This window comes from Humulus lupulus, chromosome 7 (genome assembly GCF_963169125.1).
Source record: "Humulus lupulus chromosome 7, drHumLupu1.1, whole genome shotgun sequence".
Classification (NCBI taxonomy): Eukaryota; Viridiplantae; Streptophyta; class Magnoliopsida; order Rosales; family Cannabaceae; genus Humulus; species Humulus lupulus.
This window is the reverse complement of record NC_084799.1, coordinates 30,492,677-30,509,752: the sequence shown is the minus strand read 5'-3', so window position 1 is coordinate 30,509,752 and position 17,076 is coordinate 30,492,677. Positions and strand designations below refer to the sequence as shown.

The 17,076-nt window shown below is 29.4% G+C and overlaps 1 protein-coding gene across 1 annotated transcript; it reads right to left on the bottom strand.

Annotated features, from left to right (window-relative positions):
- Positions 1-1,814: 1,814 nt before the first annotated feature.
- On the bottom strand, positions 1,815-2,782 carry LOC133791080 (metallothionein-like protein 2). The gene is made up of 2 exons (XM_062228970.1): positions 2,539-2,782; positions 1,815-2,256 (listed from the first exon to the last, which is right to left on the bottom strand). The coding sequence occupies exons 1-2, from the start codon at positions 2,673-2,675 to the stop codon at positions 2,163-2,165; spliced, it is 231 nt and encodes a 76-aa protein (XP_062084954.1). The 5' UTR covers positions 2,676-2,782; the 3' UTR covers positions 1,815-2,162.
- Between the last annotated feature and the right edge of the window lie 14,294 nt (positions 2,783-17,076).

Sequence of the window (17,076 nt, the reverse complement as noted above, 5' to 3'; positions counted from 1 at the left end):
TATCTATTTTTAGTTAGTTTCAAAAACATATTCCGTTAAATATTTAAAATATTCTGTTAAAGTTAAAAAATATACGGTTAAAACTAAGAATTTCCATTATCTTACATTTTTTTATATAGAATAGATATACCATTAATATAGTATTAAATTCATTATAATAGTAACCTAATAAAAAAAAGCCCTTACATATAATGTAATTTTTTCACTATGAAAATGTATATAAAAGAATGTGACATGATTTAAATAAAATTTATTTTTAAGTGGACCACAATAATAATATTTAAAGTTAGGCTTCAAAATCAAACACATTATTAGTTGACAGATGATTTTAGCGTAAATTACTGGGATAGAGACAAGGGAGTGGGCAGTTATAAGAATAGACCTATTGCCTCTCTCTCTCTCTCACAAAAGTGAGTACCATTTTAGGGCACATTCTTTTGGCTATATTTACTATTCTATATATATAGGTCCTAAGACGTGTTCAAAAGTAATGTGGGACTCCCGATCGTAAAGAGACTAAAAAAGATATATTTTTTTAATTCATATACAAAATTAAGTTCCAACAAATTATCAATTTGAAACCTTATTCTCCTCATTTTTTTGCTATTTTTTTCTTCTTTAGATTGTTTGACAATATATATCACAAAAAATAAAAGTTAAAGCAAGTGTCAACCCTAGCTTTCTTATATACTATATATGTACATATATAATAGATCTAAATTAAACAATTTTTTAAGTTTAGATATTCTCATAGAAAAATTGGATATTTCAAAATATCTATTTTTTTCAACAGAATTTTTTTATAGAAAAAATGGAAATAAATATACTCATAATACCGGAAGATTTTTATAATTTTCTCACCTTATATATTAATTTACTATATTCCCTCCAAAGTTGTCAAAGTTTTGATAGCTACGATTCCAGGCTTCCAGCATAATTATATTATGTCGGAAATGAGAATATTTGTAAAGTTCCAATAAATTGAAAGATTTGCAATATAAACTTGGATAAAAATTTGGCACTAATTTTGAAATCCATATGTGTACCACACTCAAAGTTTATCTCGTAGGTTTAGCTAACCCATTTGTGTTACATGCGTATACGTTTACTTGTCATTATTTTAGGTTTTCTTCATCAAAACCTAAATATATGCTTTACAAATGAACATATACCTATAGACAATTCTTTTATAGGGGCTTCACTTTAAGCCCTATCGGTAGGGCTTTCAGTGTTTCTCGACCTGTGAACAGTTTTCGGCGCTACTTTTTTTTATGGCCGTGTATATTGTAGCTATTTAGAACATCTGCAAATTTTCAGAAAATTCCGAATAGTTTACAGTACTGAAAACTAGGTTCAAGCATGTTGTTTTCCACGCGCATAAAAAAAATTAGTCACGCGTGCAACAACATGTTTGAACCTAGTTTTCGGTACTGTAAACTATTCGGAATTTTCTGAAAATTTGCAGGATGCTCTAAAGAACTACAATATACACGGTCATAAAAAAAAATCGCGCCGAAAAATGTTCACGGGTTGTAAATACTGAGAGCCCTACTAGTAGCGCTTAAGGTGAAGCCGAGAATTTCTGCATATATATATATATATATTTGCTATAAGCTATGATGATCAGCTTAAGCCGCCCGTGCTTCCTTAATTGTTTTTAAGTAAATTGATTACTATGTGAAAAAGTCAAGGATATGCCTTTCAAAAGAAAAGGAATAAAGAAAACACAGAACAATATAATAATATAATTATTAATAATGATTTTGTACACCTCAAATTATATTTGCTAATTCAAACTCATTGGCACAAGTAAATTAAGGATCAAACGTCACAACCACTATATGAAAAAGATCTTGGACAATCATGTTATACAAAGTATACAAACTGCCATGGATTACATACATATACAAACCCACAAAACCAGTCTATAGGACAGGAAATGGAGTTAGTACATTAATCACTACATGACAGTCTTTATTTACATCAAAACCATTTAAAATACAATACATAGTATACATATCCAAACCATTAACCAGACTAGTCAATTCCCTTATTTTATAGTGATATATATATATATTATCCCTTAATTTTCCTATTAATGGATTGGTTTTTTTTTTTTTTTTTTTTTTTGTGTGTGTGTGGCTTGCATGATTCGTCGATCACTAGCACTTGCAGTCTGAGCCGCAGCTGCAGTTGGAGCCACAGTTGCAGCCATCATTCTCTGCCCCATAGCTCATCTCAGCTCCCTCAAAGCTCCTGCAATATTGATTCTCAATTATTATTATTATTTCGAATGAAGATTTTGATTTATCTTTTGGATAGATCCCAACAAAACTTATTTGGGATCGATATGCACCTTTAGATTTTTTATGATGATGTTCATTCTCTTCTCTACCCTATTTTCTATCACAAATAAATAAATAATACAAATCCCATATATATGGATAACAAGATAAGGGGTGTGAAGTGAAGTATCTAGTATAGATTATATACATATATATATATATATATATAGAGAGAGAGAGAGAGAGAGATTACATTTTGATGAGTGGTGCAATTCCAGCGATCATCGGTGCAGTGGTGGGGTTCATCTCTGAGATTCCCAAGTCAGGGTACCTCTTTCCACACTTGCAATCGCTACCACACCCACAGCTACTGCCACAGCTACAAGACATTTTTCTGTATAGAATATTTTGGATGAAGAGAAAAAACAGATTATAAAGAGGATTAATATTCACTAATTATTACTCTTTGGATGGTTGGTATAATGAGGCTGTTACCCAATATTACTATTTATAATGCAGCCGAGGGTTTTGCCAGTACATATCCACCGTACGCGTGGCCTTGTCTGTGTATTTATTATAATGGGTTAGCTAGATTCATATGTATGTCTTTGTCCTAAGGACGTCACGATAATAAATGCTGAATTAGTTTCTTGTTTATACATCGATCTTGTTTTCTGTGATCCATACGTACCTAGGTGAGCTTTTTCATCGATCATAAATTACAATTAAATTAGTCAACAAGAAATAATTATTTGTATTTTTTTTAGTTTCTTTTCTTTATTCCCATTTTATTTGTCCCCATCAACTACAAATTTTAAATCACGAGCCAAAGTCAACTTTGCTAGTAGTGGTACTACACTATTATTATTAATAAGTAGAGTAATTATTACAATTAACTGTGTTTTTATTGGTTGCAATAGATTTGATATAAGTAATATCATCATGGAATAATATCCAAAACAAACAATAGATAATCGAGATTGGTTAATCAAACAAGTTGATCATACAAAGAAGAAGATGATGACGACTTAATGATATATAAAAGTACTTTATAATTGATTGTATTTGTTAGTTTTAATATTTAAAATTAGATAAAATACTATTTTGACTCTTGTGTTTTTTTTTTAATATTCAACTTGCTCATGTATTATGTTAAATGACAATTCAGACTGTATTTTACAAAATCGATCAAAATGGTACCCTAGACCCGATTTTGGTTAAAATATTTTCAATTATAAGATCAATTCTCAGATCGTTAGTGATGCGATGGATTCAGAGAAGTGAAGAAAGTAGTAGAGGAACTGAGAATGAAATATTATATTTGAATTTTTTTTTACCAAAATTGAGTATAAAGTACTATTTTGATCAATTATATAAAATACATAGTCTGAATTATTATTTAACAAAACACAGAAACCGATTGCATATTCATAAAAAAATATAGAGGCCAAACTCATATTTTCCCTTAAATTATAATGAATGGAGTCTGATTTTAACAATCTATGCTGTGTCATCTCAAGTTCTATTAGGCACCATATAATACTTTATAGTAATATTCGATGATGGGCACTAGATTATATCATAGTAATTAATATCAGCCTTTCAATTCTTGAGAAAATAATTGTAAGGGTAAGTTAGGTAAGATCATAAGACTTTAGAGGGAAGTGGACGAAGAAGTCCCTTTCATATATGGCAAACTTGAGGCACAATACAAATTCAATAATGCGTTATCTTCTTAACTTTGAACATATCGAAAAGCAGCTACTCAGAGGGCCCTTTCACCAAAAAGAAATATTATTCAGATTTAACTGGTTGAAATTAGACAACCAGGATATGTTATTTAAAAAATAAATATCTTTTATATATTAAAGAAATTAAAGTAACATTTTTCATTTATCAATAAAAAACAAATTTATTTTTCTTTTAAGGCGTGATTTAAATAATTTCATAAATATTTTATATAAATTTGTGATCTAAAATATTATCACATTACTTTTTTTTTTAAATATAAACAATATTTTGATGGGTTTATATATTTTTTGATCTTGTGTTTTGTCTCATTACCTGTTTTGACTATATGTTTTGATAAATTCTTTTTTAGACTCTGTATTTTGTAAAATTGTTCAAATAGACCCATAAACCTAATTTTGATGAAGAAAAAATTGAATATAACAACATAGTTGTTAGGCAAAATGATTTTGTTTTTGTTTTAAATTGGTAGTTTGATGAATTATTTGTAATTTTAGCTCAGAAAACTTTGATTAAAATCGAGTTTAGGGTTCTATTTGAACCATTTTACAAAACACAGGGTCTAAAAAGTCATTTATCAAAACACAAGGTCAAAATAGGTAATTTGACAAAACACAGAGTCCAAAAAAATATAAACTCTATTTTAATTTAATTTTTCTTTTAATATATTTATGTCATACTTATATATATAATATTGTTTATTTATTTAAATTTTATATGACAATCATAAAAATATAATTAATAAATTTTTGGATAAATAAGAAATCTTCCCCCGGAACTATGACATCTATAGAGTTTTGCCCCTGATTTTTTTTGTGGCAAATTTTTTCCCTGAATTATAACAAATACTATAAATGTGTCCCTTATATTAAATTTTGTTAACTTTTTTAAACAATTTGCTCATGTAGCACTGATGTTGCACTAATGTGGTAGGATTCGACAGTCCTAACAGACAAATACATACATACATACATACATAGTGATATAATGACAAATTTTAAAAATATATATCTGCATTTTTAGAACTAATTTTTGAATGTTTAGCGTCAATAAATTTTTGACTAACTTCAGTTAGTTAAATAGACTCTCATATTGTAACTATGCATGTGACTACATATCAAACTGCTTAAAAATATGATCAGAATGTAACAAAATGGACATGTTTGCAATGATTTCCATAGTTCAAGGGTATTTTTGCCACAAAAAATAGTTTAGGGGCAAAACTCTATAAGGACTGTAGTTCAGGGGGAAATTTTCTATTTGTCCTAAATTTTTTAAATAAAATTTAGTAAATATGTTATTGCACATTACTTGCATCTCATATATATATATAAATATATATATCTTTATATCTTATAAATTTGAGTTTAACGAAAATTATTGTTTTCAATTAGATTTAACACTTGTTTTTATTATTTTCTAACACCATTAATTTTAAAGTTATCTAAATAAGGTAAATATATTAAAAAAAATAAAAAGTAATAAAATTAGCTAAATAAGGTAAATAAATTGAAAAATAAAATAATAAGTAATAAATGAGTCATAATAATTTCTCATCACATATTTTAAAATTTTATATTAAAGTATTTAAATTACTCTATCAACTATGTTTTCAAAACTATAACCGAAAAATATTTATGTGCTTTAATTTTTTTTCTTTATTTTATTAATTATTTATTTTGTCATTTAACATATTTTGTTTATCTAAACATATATGTAATAGTGAAGTAAGACATAAATATATATTTTTATTTTGCCATTTAGTCTTTTTAATGAGAAATTAATTATTTTAATTTTTCTAACCATTAATTAAATAATATATATTTATATATAATTTTTTGTTGGCTTTAATTTTTTTAAATTAAATAATTAAATTTGATCAAATAAACTTTTTAAATTCATAGTTTTAATTTAGAATTTTTTAATATTTTATTATATTGAAATTCGTAGATATATTTTCTAAAAGAAAATTAGATTTTTTTTTTAATTTTAAAACTAGAATGCACCATATATTTATCTCTTCTATATAAAAAGTGTGTAGATAACAACAATCCTTGGTTTTAAATTTTTTTTATTTTTTTCCATTAACTTTAACGGAATATTCTTATATTCAATAGAATATTATTATATTTAACGGTAGATTATAAACACGACTTAAACTTAAAAAAAAAATTAATAAATAAATAATTAAACAAATGAAAATAAGATATTTTTGAGATATTGACTTAAACTTAAATAAAATAAAATAAATAAATAATTAAAAAAATTAAAATAGAATAATTTTGTAATATTTTACAATGATAATTGAATAAAAATAACAAAACCATACGTTTTATAACTTAAATAAAATTTAATTAAACTTAAATTTAAACTTCACGTATTAGAATAATATCATATTAAACATATAATATAATATAATCTACTGTCAACTAGCAACAAACTTAACTTTAAAATTCATTATAATATTAAACATATAATATATAATTTCTTATTGTCACTGCCAAATTAAAAAATTAGAACAAACATAAACTTAAACAAAAATTAATTAATTAATCAAAATAGTTGATGCATGTATACTACTCTACACTATGATTTTTTCTATTTTTATTTTATTTCTATTATTAGTTTTTTTTAAATATTATTGTAATTTATATACATTTGTCATGTAGACATGTAAATATATATCTATGTGAATGTTGTATTTAGATATCATATATGTAGAGATTATTAATATAAATATTTATATATATATATATTATAGAACTATAATTAATTCTATTATATATAGATATAATTTTTTTTTAAAATGAACGAATTTTTATTAAAATTATAGATAATATTTTGCCCTAATTTTCTTAATACATTATGTCATACATTATATTAAACATCTTTTATTTACTTTTATGATATTTTTTATTTATTTAAAATTTATATGATAATTAAAAAATATAATAAAAATAATACATGTTTGAATAAACATATTTATAACTTTAAAATTAAGCAAACATGCATTGCATGTTGCTTCTACCTAGTATATAAAAAAATGTGTATCTAATTTGGTTTAATTTTTTCTAATATGTTTATGACATTCTTTTATAATATACTCTATTATTATTTAAAATTTATACGACAATAAAAGAAACATAATAAAAATAAATTAATACATTTTTTAAATAAAACTAAGCAAACGTGCATTACACATTGCTTATATCTAGCATTGTTTTTTTTTATTGTTTTCTAACATTGTTAGTCTTAAAATCGTCTAAATAAGATAAATAATTTTGTTTTAAAAAAATAAAAAGTAATAAAGTCATCTCATTAAGGTAAATTAATTGAAAAAAAAAGTAATAAATGAGCCATAACAATTTCTTATTAATTACATATTTTAAGATTTTATATTAAAGTATTTAAAAATTATTGTATCATTTATATTTTCAAAACTATAACAAAAAAATATTTATGTGCTTAAATTTATTCTTTGCTTTATTTTATTAATTATTTATTTTGTCATTTAACGTATTTTGTTTATCCAAACATATATGTAATAGTGAAATAAGACATAAATATACATATTTTCTTATTTTGTCGTTTATTTTTTTATTAGAAATTACTTATTTTAATTACTCTAGCCATTAGTTAAATAATATGTATTTATACATAAATTTTTCACTGGCTTTAATTTTTTTTAAATTAAATAATCAAAATTGGATGAAATAATTTTTTTAATTTATCGTATTAAGTTAGAATTTTTAATATTTTATTATATTGAAATTTATACGTATTTTTTTAAAAGAAAAATTAGAAAAACAATATTTAATTTTAAAACTAGAATATATGATATCTTCATACATAAAAAGTGTCTAATGAATTCTCAGTCTAACAGGTTTTTATTTTTTTTTAAATTATAGGCAATGTTTTGGTTTAATTTTTTAAAAATATATTTATATCATTATTTTATAATATATGACATTGTTTATATATTTAAAATTTATATGATAATTAAAAAAACATAATAAAAATAAATTAATATATTTTAAAAATAAAATTATGTAAATGCACGTTACTTTGACTTAATATATATAGGAAAAATACTACTTTGACCCCTGTGTTTTTTCCAAATACGTGATCGTCCCACGTATTTTATTAAATGACAATTCAGTCTTTGTGTTTTACAAAATTGATCAAAATAGTACTCTATATCCGATTTTGGTCAAAATATTTTCAATTATAAAATCAATTCTCGAGTCGTTAGTAATACGATGAGTTCAGAGAAGCGGAGAAAGCGGACGATGAGCTAAGAATGAAAAATTATATTTGATTTTTTTTTACCAAAATTAGGTATAAAAGACTATTTTGATTCATTTTGTAAAACGCAGGATTCAAATTGTAATTTAACAAAATACATAAGCCGATCGCGTATTCAGAAAAAATTCAATGACCAAAATAGTATTTTCCATTTAAATATTATATATGAGTAGAGTTCGATATTTGTTTTGTAATTGAGTTGGCCGGTGGCAGCTTAGATAAGCCGTGAAGCATGCCTCTTCCTTTATTTGTAGTTTTGTAGTGCACCTTTAGCGAGAGTATTTTTATATTTGTTTTTCTCCAATAATGGATACAGAAATATAATTACAATCATCAATTTTTATATTTAATAATAGTAACACAACATTAATTTGATCAAATGAATATAATTTGGTATAGAAGTTATCAATACATATATTCTTTTAATTTTTTTAAATTTTAATGCTAATTAATTAAATTTAATATAAGTGAAATATTCTTTTGCAATTTAGCTCACAGAATAATATTATTGTTATTTTAGTTTAGTTATTATGACTTAAATATTTTTTTCTGATGCCCAACAAAATAAAAATTCTAATTATACCCTTAAAATGAATGAATTTTTTGTTTTTCTTTTTCAGTGGAGTTTATTAAATAACATTCTGTAGTTTTTTTAATTCTATGAAATTATATAGTTTCATATAAATAAATACAAATAAATAAATGGATTAGAGAACACATATTAAAACATTAAGACATTTATATTGATTGAGATGCTAAAATGTTTAAATTCATTATTTTAAAAGTACTCAAGGGAATTTATATGTATATACATATGGAAACATTGCAAGAAGAATTTTTTTTATTATTATTAATAAAGAAAATTAATATCAACTATTTATTTTTAATTTAATGATATAATAAAAAACATTATCGATACAGTATTAATTTTAATAAACACTAAATTTATATATATAAAAAAAACGATTCTTACCGATATTAATAATTAAAAAAAATCTTTAATCAACTATTTCTTTATTATATTTATATATATATATATATATCATGCATAATACTTATGCATCTAAAAATAATGTATTTGAAAAAAAAGGTGTTTATCTCCTGTGGACCCTAATGTTTTATTCCTCTCGTTTTTTTTTTCTAATAGAAAAACACTCGGAGAATAGTTTTCCGCGGTCCAGTGTTTTGTTTTTTCTTTTATAAATTTTGAAAGGAATAAAGAAAAAGAAACTTCAAAGACATTTATAGCACCCGGACAATGCTTTATTTTATGTAGACTTCAAATTTCAGTTATTGTTTTGAATCAAATCAACCAATTATTCAGTTGATTAATTATTAGGAAAACAGAGGTCAATTGGGGAAAAACAATTGAATTATTGAATCAAGAATAAATTGTATTTTTGTCCCCGAACTATAATCACTATATGACCATGCCCTAGAATGATTCGCGACGTTAAAAATTAACTATGCATGTTACTGAAATATGCGATTTCTATTATAGATTTCGTCTTAAGTGGCCAACGGATTGATGATGTTGCATTTTGTCTGTTGATGTGGTACTGCCATATGTAGAATAATTATCAATTTTGTCCTCCGAACTTTGACCGCTACTAAATAATACCCCTTTTATTAAAAAAAATATAATTTTTTTTTCTAAAAATAATAATTAAATCCTTAAAAAATTAAAATTTTAATTAATAACAAATAACTCTTTTTTAGTTTTACTTTTTATTTTCTTTTATAATATAAAATAAATATATTTTAAAATGAAAATTTAAAATAAATATCCAAAAAAAGAAAAAAATTTAATTAAATGAGGACGAATGACGAAGGGCTTAAATAAAAAAAAAAACTTTTAATTTAAGAGGAGGAGGATGAAGGGGAACAAACTTTGTTTTAAGATTTATTTTTAATTTTTATTTTAAGATATATTTATTTTATATTGTAAAAGAAAAAAAAAAAGTAAAAAAAAAATATTTGTTATTAATTAGATTTTTAATTTTTGAGTATTTAAAAATTTATTTAATTAGTTTGAAACCTTTAGTATTGTTTATTTTATTAATCTTTTAAAATGATTTTTTTTTTAATTTTTAAGGATATAATTATTATTTTTAAGGAAAAGAATGAGGTTTTCTTAAAAAAAATATAGTTTTAATAAAAAAACGCACAATTTGGTAGTGGACAAAGTTTGGGGGGCAAAATTGTTAATTATTTTACACATGGTAGTGTCACATCAACAGTCAAAATGCCACATCATCAATCTGTTAGCCACCTATGACAAAATCTAACAGAAGTCTCATATTTCAGTAACATGCATAGTTCGGATGAAATTTTTAATATCACGAATCATTTAGGGGGCACAATCATATAATAGTCATAGTTCGGGGGGCAAAAATATTATTTACTCTTTAATCAATCCATACCCTATTAGGAAAACAGATGTCAATTGGAGAAAAACAATTGTATTATTGAATCAATCCATAATGTACAAGACACAACCTTATACAGGCAAGGAAGAGCTCAAGTATATACATAACATATTATACAACTTGACTAACAAACTAATTGAACATAACAGACTGACATATTCTAAAATTAATCATTTAGAAGAAAGGGTCATTGAGCACAATTGTAACGCCCTAAACTCCAGGGACCGTTACAAGGTGCATTTTAAACAGTACTAAACTCGTTAATCGAGTCATTTGGTCATAATCGTGTAACTAAGTATGATTAGCGTTGAGGGTTAAATTTTTTTGCTATGATATAATGTTTCACTAGAACGTTTACTGTATACATTGGGATCCCAAAATATAATTTAAAGGTTAATTACAAGAAAATATTTACAACCAGTCGATCTAAGCGGCAAAATAGGGTTAAACCCTAGTTCCTCTTTCAACCCTCGATCGTGGCGGTCGAGCAGCCGCATAGGTACACATCATCACGTAAGCTCTCCAACTCAAGGATGGTCCAACTTTCTTTTGCCTTTACCTGCACCACATAACACCCGTGAGCCGAAGCTCAGCAAGAAAACTCAATATGCTCATAAACAGTAATAACATGTCATCAAATCATAATGTGCATGCCTAGCAATAATAACCTTAATCACTCATGCAAATACGTTCAAATAATGATGGTTGTGGGCCCTGCCCTCCTGTATGGACTAAACAGATGTGTGATTAACACTTGAGGTTCCGATAACCATGCTAGGGCTTATAGCCCTAATCAAATGATTGACTGAGGAGTAAGTCACTAACATGGATTCTGCACCCTTAGATGAGTGACTGATGAGCAAGTCACTAACATGGGATTTGCACCCTTAGATGAGTGACTGGTAAGCAAGTCACTAACATGGGATCTGCACCCTTAGATGAGTGACTGGTAAGCAAGTCACTAACCTGAACCAAATGAGTGACCATGAAGTCACTAGTGTGGGTTCCGTACCCTTAGCCATGTGACAATACGGTCACTTGGGCCTTCCGGCCCTAGCCCTGAGTGACTAGTCATGGAACTAGGCAAGCACTTTTAGTTTTCATCAAACTTGAGGTCGGTGTGGCATTAATGCTCATGATGAGTCATTCAATGCAGATGTCAATTAGATCTAATCTTTTCGGCTCTGCGTTCAAGACGCTTATGCCGCTCCTGACTCATAGGTCAATAACATACGATCAATGCTCAGTACTACTATCGAACTTAACTAGTAAGTCACAACTTCACAGTCAGTTCTGACATCATTGCCGATTCTGACTAGTAAGTCAGTGCCACGCACAAGTAAGCAATGCTACCAGGCACATATCATATGTCAAATATCCAAATGTAGGGCATTCAACATGCTTACTTAACAATTGCTAGCATAATTAGGATCATGCACAAACACAGAGACTCAAGCTCTGATCAATCTCTGATCAATCTCATACTCAACATTCATGGCATGTCTTAACCACATGTTTCTCGTGCATCACATGCTCACATACTGGGTGCAGTTTTCTTACCTCTGGTTCGAGCGAGAAATAACAAATGAACGACCTTTGAGAATGATCGATCATTTAAACCCTTAGCGGTCACCTGGTCATAACCAAATACAATCTCCATTAATGAAAATCAACAAAAATCCTACACCTCACTCCCGGGACCCCGAATTGTACCAAAACGGTGAGTAGATTCGATCCCGAGCCTTAGGAATTGATATCTTGAGCCAAAAACCCTTAAAAATTCCCAAAATAAAAATCTGAAGAAGCAAGGGGGGTAGCGTTGTAGCACCACCCCCTTAGCGCCCCGACACTCTAGGCAGATTGGCAAACCCTTAGCTAGCGCTGTAGCGTCCCCTTGTGGGCGCTGTAGCGCTACAACCAGGCAGAAATGCCCTGATTCTTCTCCTCTTCGACTCCACCATTTCCAACCTGAACTAAAAGCTTCCAAACCTCATTTTAAGTCCCAATTGAACCCAAAAACCATCTACATATGTCCTAGGCATCACAACCCAAGTAACCCTTGCCAAAAACTCCCATTGAAACTCAACTTTCAAACCAAAAACCCAACTAAAACTCAATGAGAAAACAGAGCAAGAACTAAGGTTTTAATGGCCAGAAACTCACCTCAATCTCAACTTAGCACCCTCTTCAATGGTGGAAAACAACCCTGGCTTATCAAAGCTTGGTTCCTTGGCTTGGTTCCTTAAAAGAAGCTTCAAAATCCAAAGAGAAATGGAGAGGAAAATGATGATCAGTTGAAGAAGGAGGATGTGCTCTGTTTCGATTAACTTCCATAGCCATCTAATGGCCAATATATATCCCTTAGGGTGAAAAGTCTAAATACCCTTAGGTCATTTCAAATTCCCTTAACAGCCACCAAGGGTAAAATTGCCATTTCCCGCCTATCTCGTTAATCATAATTAACACCCTCAAATTCCCGATATTTTCAACATTCTCAAATGCTAATAAATCATATCCCATTACCCTTTAATTCCCGGTAATGTTCTAATCACCAAATTACCCCGAGACTCACCCCGAGCCTCGAAACTAATCACGTTATGACCAGACCGACAACTTGCATTCCATGATCGTCTCATGCCGAATGGCTCGAAAAAATCCACATATAATATGATATTATTCATAATTCACCCACATGCATAAAATACACAATTATGCCATCAACGGGCCAAATTAACAAAATGCCCTTATAAGTAAAAATGGACCCATATGCATGCATTTATCATCATATTATAATATAATTCACATAAACATGCATATAATTATTTAATGGCATAATAAATCAATTATGACCCTCCCGACCTCCTAATCAAGGTCCTAAACCTTATTAGGAAATTTGGGGCATTACAACAATAGTATTATGCAATGAGAAAAAGGGTCATCGAGCACAATAGTATTATAGAATGAGAAATTCACTTTCTATGCCTAATGTCTCATTTTTACTTTCTATGCCTAATGGTGTATCCTAATTAAAAAAAATACCATCTACTATTCATTTTTCAATTTGATGTTATCGATTCCCCAACTTCCCAAAATACCCATCCCTTATCTTTTTATCACATCTCTTCTCTTTTTCTCTCTTCTCTCTTATGAAACTTAGGGTCTCCCGCACCTAAACCCACGGTTTACACTAGAATACCACAATCATAGTCACATTTCGTTGTAAAATCGTTGAAAGTCATCTCCATTATGGTTGTAAATATCTCAATATCAAAGACAACATCTATTTTTAGGAATTTTGGAGGAGAAACCCCATGGGTAAGAAGATTGTTCATTTTTTCAGTGTTGGGTATTCTTCGTTTACTTTTTTTTTTGCTATTTAGAACAGATCTGAGTATAGGTTGGTGTATGTTTTTGGTTTGTTTGAAAGTTTTCTTGATTTGTGATTTTTTGGGGTTTCTAAAAATTTTTGGCTCGATAGGGGCTCAATAAGATGTAGATGATATGTTCTATTATGGAGCTCGATTGTGGCTCGATAATGGCTCGGTAGATATATTTATGTTTTCTTGATGGGTGATTGATAGTAGCTCGATAATGTTCGATTGGAACTGTAACATCCTACTAATCAGGAACTGTTACGAAGTATGTTTAAAATAGTGCTGGACTCACTAAACGAGTCATTTAGACTAAAACATGTGATTACGTAACTAATGGCTCAGGTATTAAAGATTTTGGTCAAAGGAATAAACATTTTTATTAATAAGTTTTAGTCTTTACATGGGATCCTAAAATAGGAGCTTAAAAGTTCTTTACAACCCAAATGATTACAAAATAAGCTGACCTATGTGGAAAAATAGGGTCCAACCCTAGTTCCTCTGTGATATCTCGGTCGTGGCGGTCGAGCAGACTGCATAGTACACTCCGCCCCTAAAACTCTCCAACTCATGGCAGGCCAAGCTTCTCCTTACCCTTACCTAAACCACATAGCTCCTGTGATCCAAGACTCAGCAAGGAAACTTAATTAAACCAATTCAGATAGCCAACAGAATTTAAACACATGCTAGTAGTAATAATTGTAACCAAGCAGACACATTTTACAAGTATGTGATCACAAAGTCACATAAGTGTGTATCACACTTCCATTTATTCAAGTGGCATCCGAGCCGGACAAGTTCATAATGCACTCCCATAGTGGCCTAGCCATAGCAGCCCGCATTCTGCACCCATAGTGCCGACCATGGCTTATAAGCCGAGCTTTCCAATCAGGAATAATCATACATATAACATATTCATCAAATAAACAAATACATCGCATTCTAGTATGCTTAATAAGATATTCACAGGCATAATTATAATCATGCTCATTAACATCATCTCGAGCCCTAATCATATCTATATTTAACAACCAGGCCAAGCCCTAACCACGTATTTCACATATTGGATGCAGTTTTCTTACTTCGAGTTTCGTAGATTGAAGAAACAACCCCAAGCTCTATCCCTGACCTGAGCCTTGCAGAAACTCTAGTCACAATACAAGTACACGTTCATCAGGAATCAACCCCAGATCCCAAGCTCAAATCTGGACTCTAACTCTCAGAACCACTGTTCCCAGTTAAGAGGGCCCTAAAAACGTCTCTTAAGCCCCCAAGTGGGCTCCCAAACTGGATTCTCGAGCCTCCGGGCCTTACTCTTAAAATTAAACTAAGCCACTTTTCGGGACACCTGACGTGGTCGCGCCCACATAAAATTTGGGTTTTCCAGGGCATTGGCATGGTCGCTCCAACCCCTGGTGTAGTCACGCCCCTCAACTCAAGACCCCAAATCTAATTTCAATTTTACCCTTTCTGGGACACTAGCGCGGTTGGGATAGGTCACCAGAAATACAAATCAAGCCCGAAACATAAGTGTTCTTCCCCAAATGCTCTCTTGCGATTTCTCTACCCAGCCATACCAAATTTTGACCTAAGAACAAGTATTCCAGAAGAATTTCGACAACAAAACACGCCACAGAGCTCAGGCAACCAAAACCCAACACTCATCTCACCACGACACACCCAAAAAAAATCAAAACTAGGAAACAAAGCTAGAAAACCCAAGTACACCATTGAAGAATGAAGGAACTAGAGAATTACCTTAATTCCCTCTGCCCAATCTGAAACCTTGCCGAAATCCCTAGCTTAGCAGCTCTAAATTCCTCAGCAAGCTTCAATCCTCCTTCAATTCCTTTCAAGAACCCAATTTGGCCTAGCCTTAGAGTCTCTTTGAGTGCTCTTCCAAAATGTTTTAACAAGTGAGAATAGAGAGGGAAAACGTGAATTGCATCTACTCTTGACCCTTAGCCAATTTCACTAGCCACATTGTCAAAAGATCAATATACCATTGCCATATTTTTTCTCTTCAAGACAATTCCAAGGGAAAAATTTTCATTTGGCATAATTCCCATTAATCTCAATAAATCTTGGTAATTTACCAAATTACCGAAATACCCCCAAGCTCACCCCGAGCGAGGCATTTTACTCCGTTGTGACTTTTCTGCCTCGTGCCAGGTAACTCAAATATATCCACCTAATAATTTGGTCACAATTATAATTCACATATATTTACACTTATACCCTCAACATGTCAAAATTACAAAATTCCCTTCTAATAAGAAACAGGCCCACATGCATATTTAATATACTTAAACATGCAAGCATAGTCATATCATCACACCATTTACATAATTCACACAATAATGTACTCATAACACATAAATACATAATTAACTCAATTATTGCCCTCTTGGCCCCCTAATCAAGGCACTAAGCCTTATTAGGGAAATTGGGACGTTAAAGGAACATAGACTTTTGGTTTAGTAGTTTCTTGATTGTTGCTGGATATGGGCTCAATGAACATACTTTGTTAGGGGTCAAGCTGGGTGAATTTTTCTATTATATTTCTTTCTTGGTGCCTGCTGGATAGGAGCTCGATAGTTGCTTGATAGGATTCTTTGTTAAACCTGAAAAAAATGTATAATTTTTTTTAACAATTCCTTGTTTTTTTTTCATCACAGGTTCCAATGTTTATGTTTTTGTTTCTTACAATGGTGCTTGGGAAATGGATGGGAGGAAGTGGATTTTCAAGGATGCTCAGTGTATAGTGATACAGATGGATAATGATGTAACGTACTTGAAACTTCTTGACACATTGCACAAGACACTTCAGGTTGGTAAAACATTGTATGGATTGAAATTGGAGGTACCTTACACATGCGACGACAAACCATTTACACTCGTCCATGTTGAAAGTGATCTTGATATCTGTGCATTCTT

Excerpts from the sequence above, each read along its gene's own strand:
- LOC133791080 (XM_062228970.1), bottom strand. The coding sequence starts at position 2,675 with ATGTCTTGTAGCTGTGGCAGTAGCTGTGGGTGTGGTAGCGATTGCAAG. Across the intron at positions 2,257-2,538 it reads ATTGCACCACTCATCAAAAT|GAGCTTTGAGGGAGCTGAGA; the intron begins GTAATCTCTCTC and ends TCAATATTGCAG.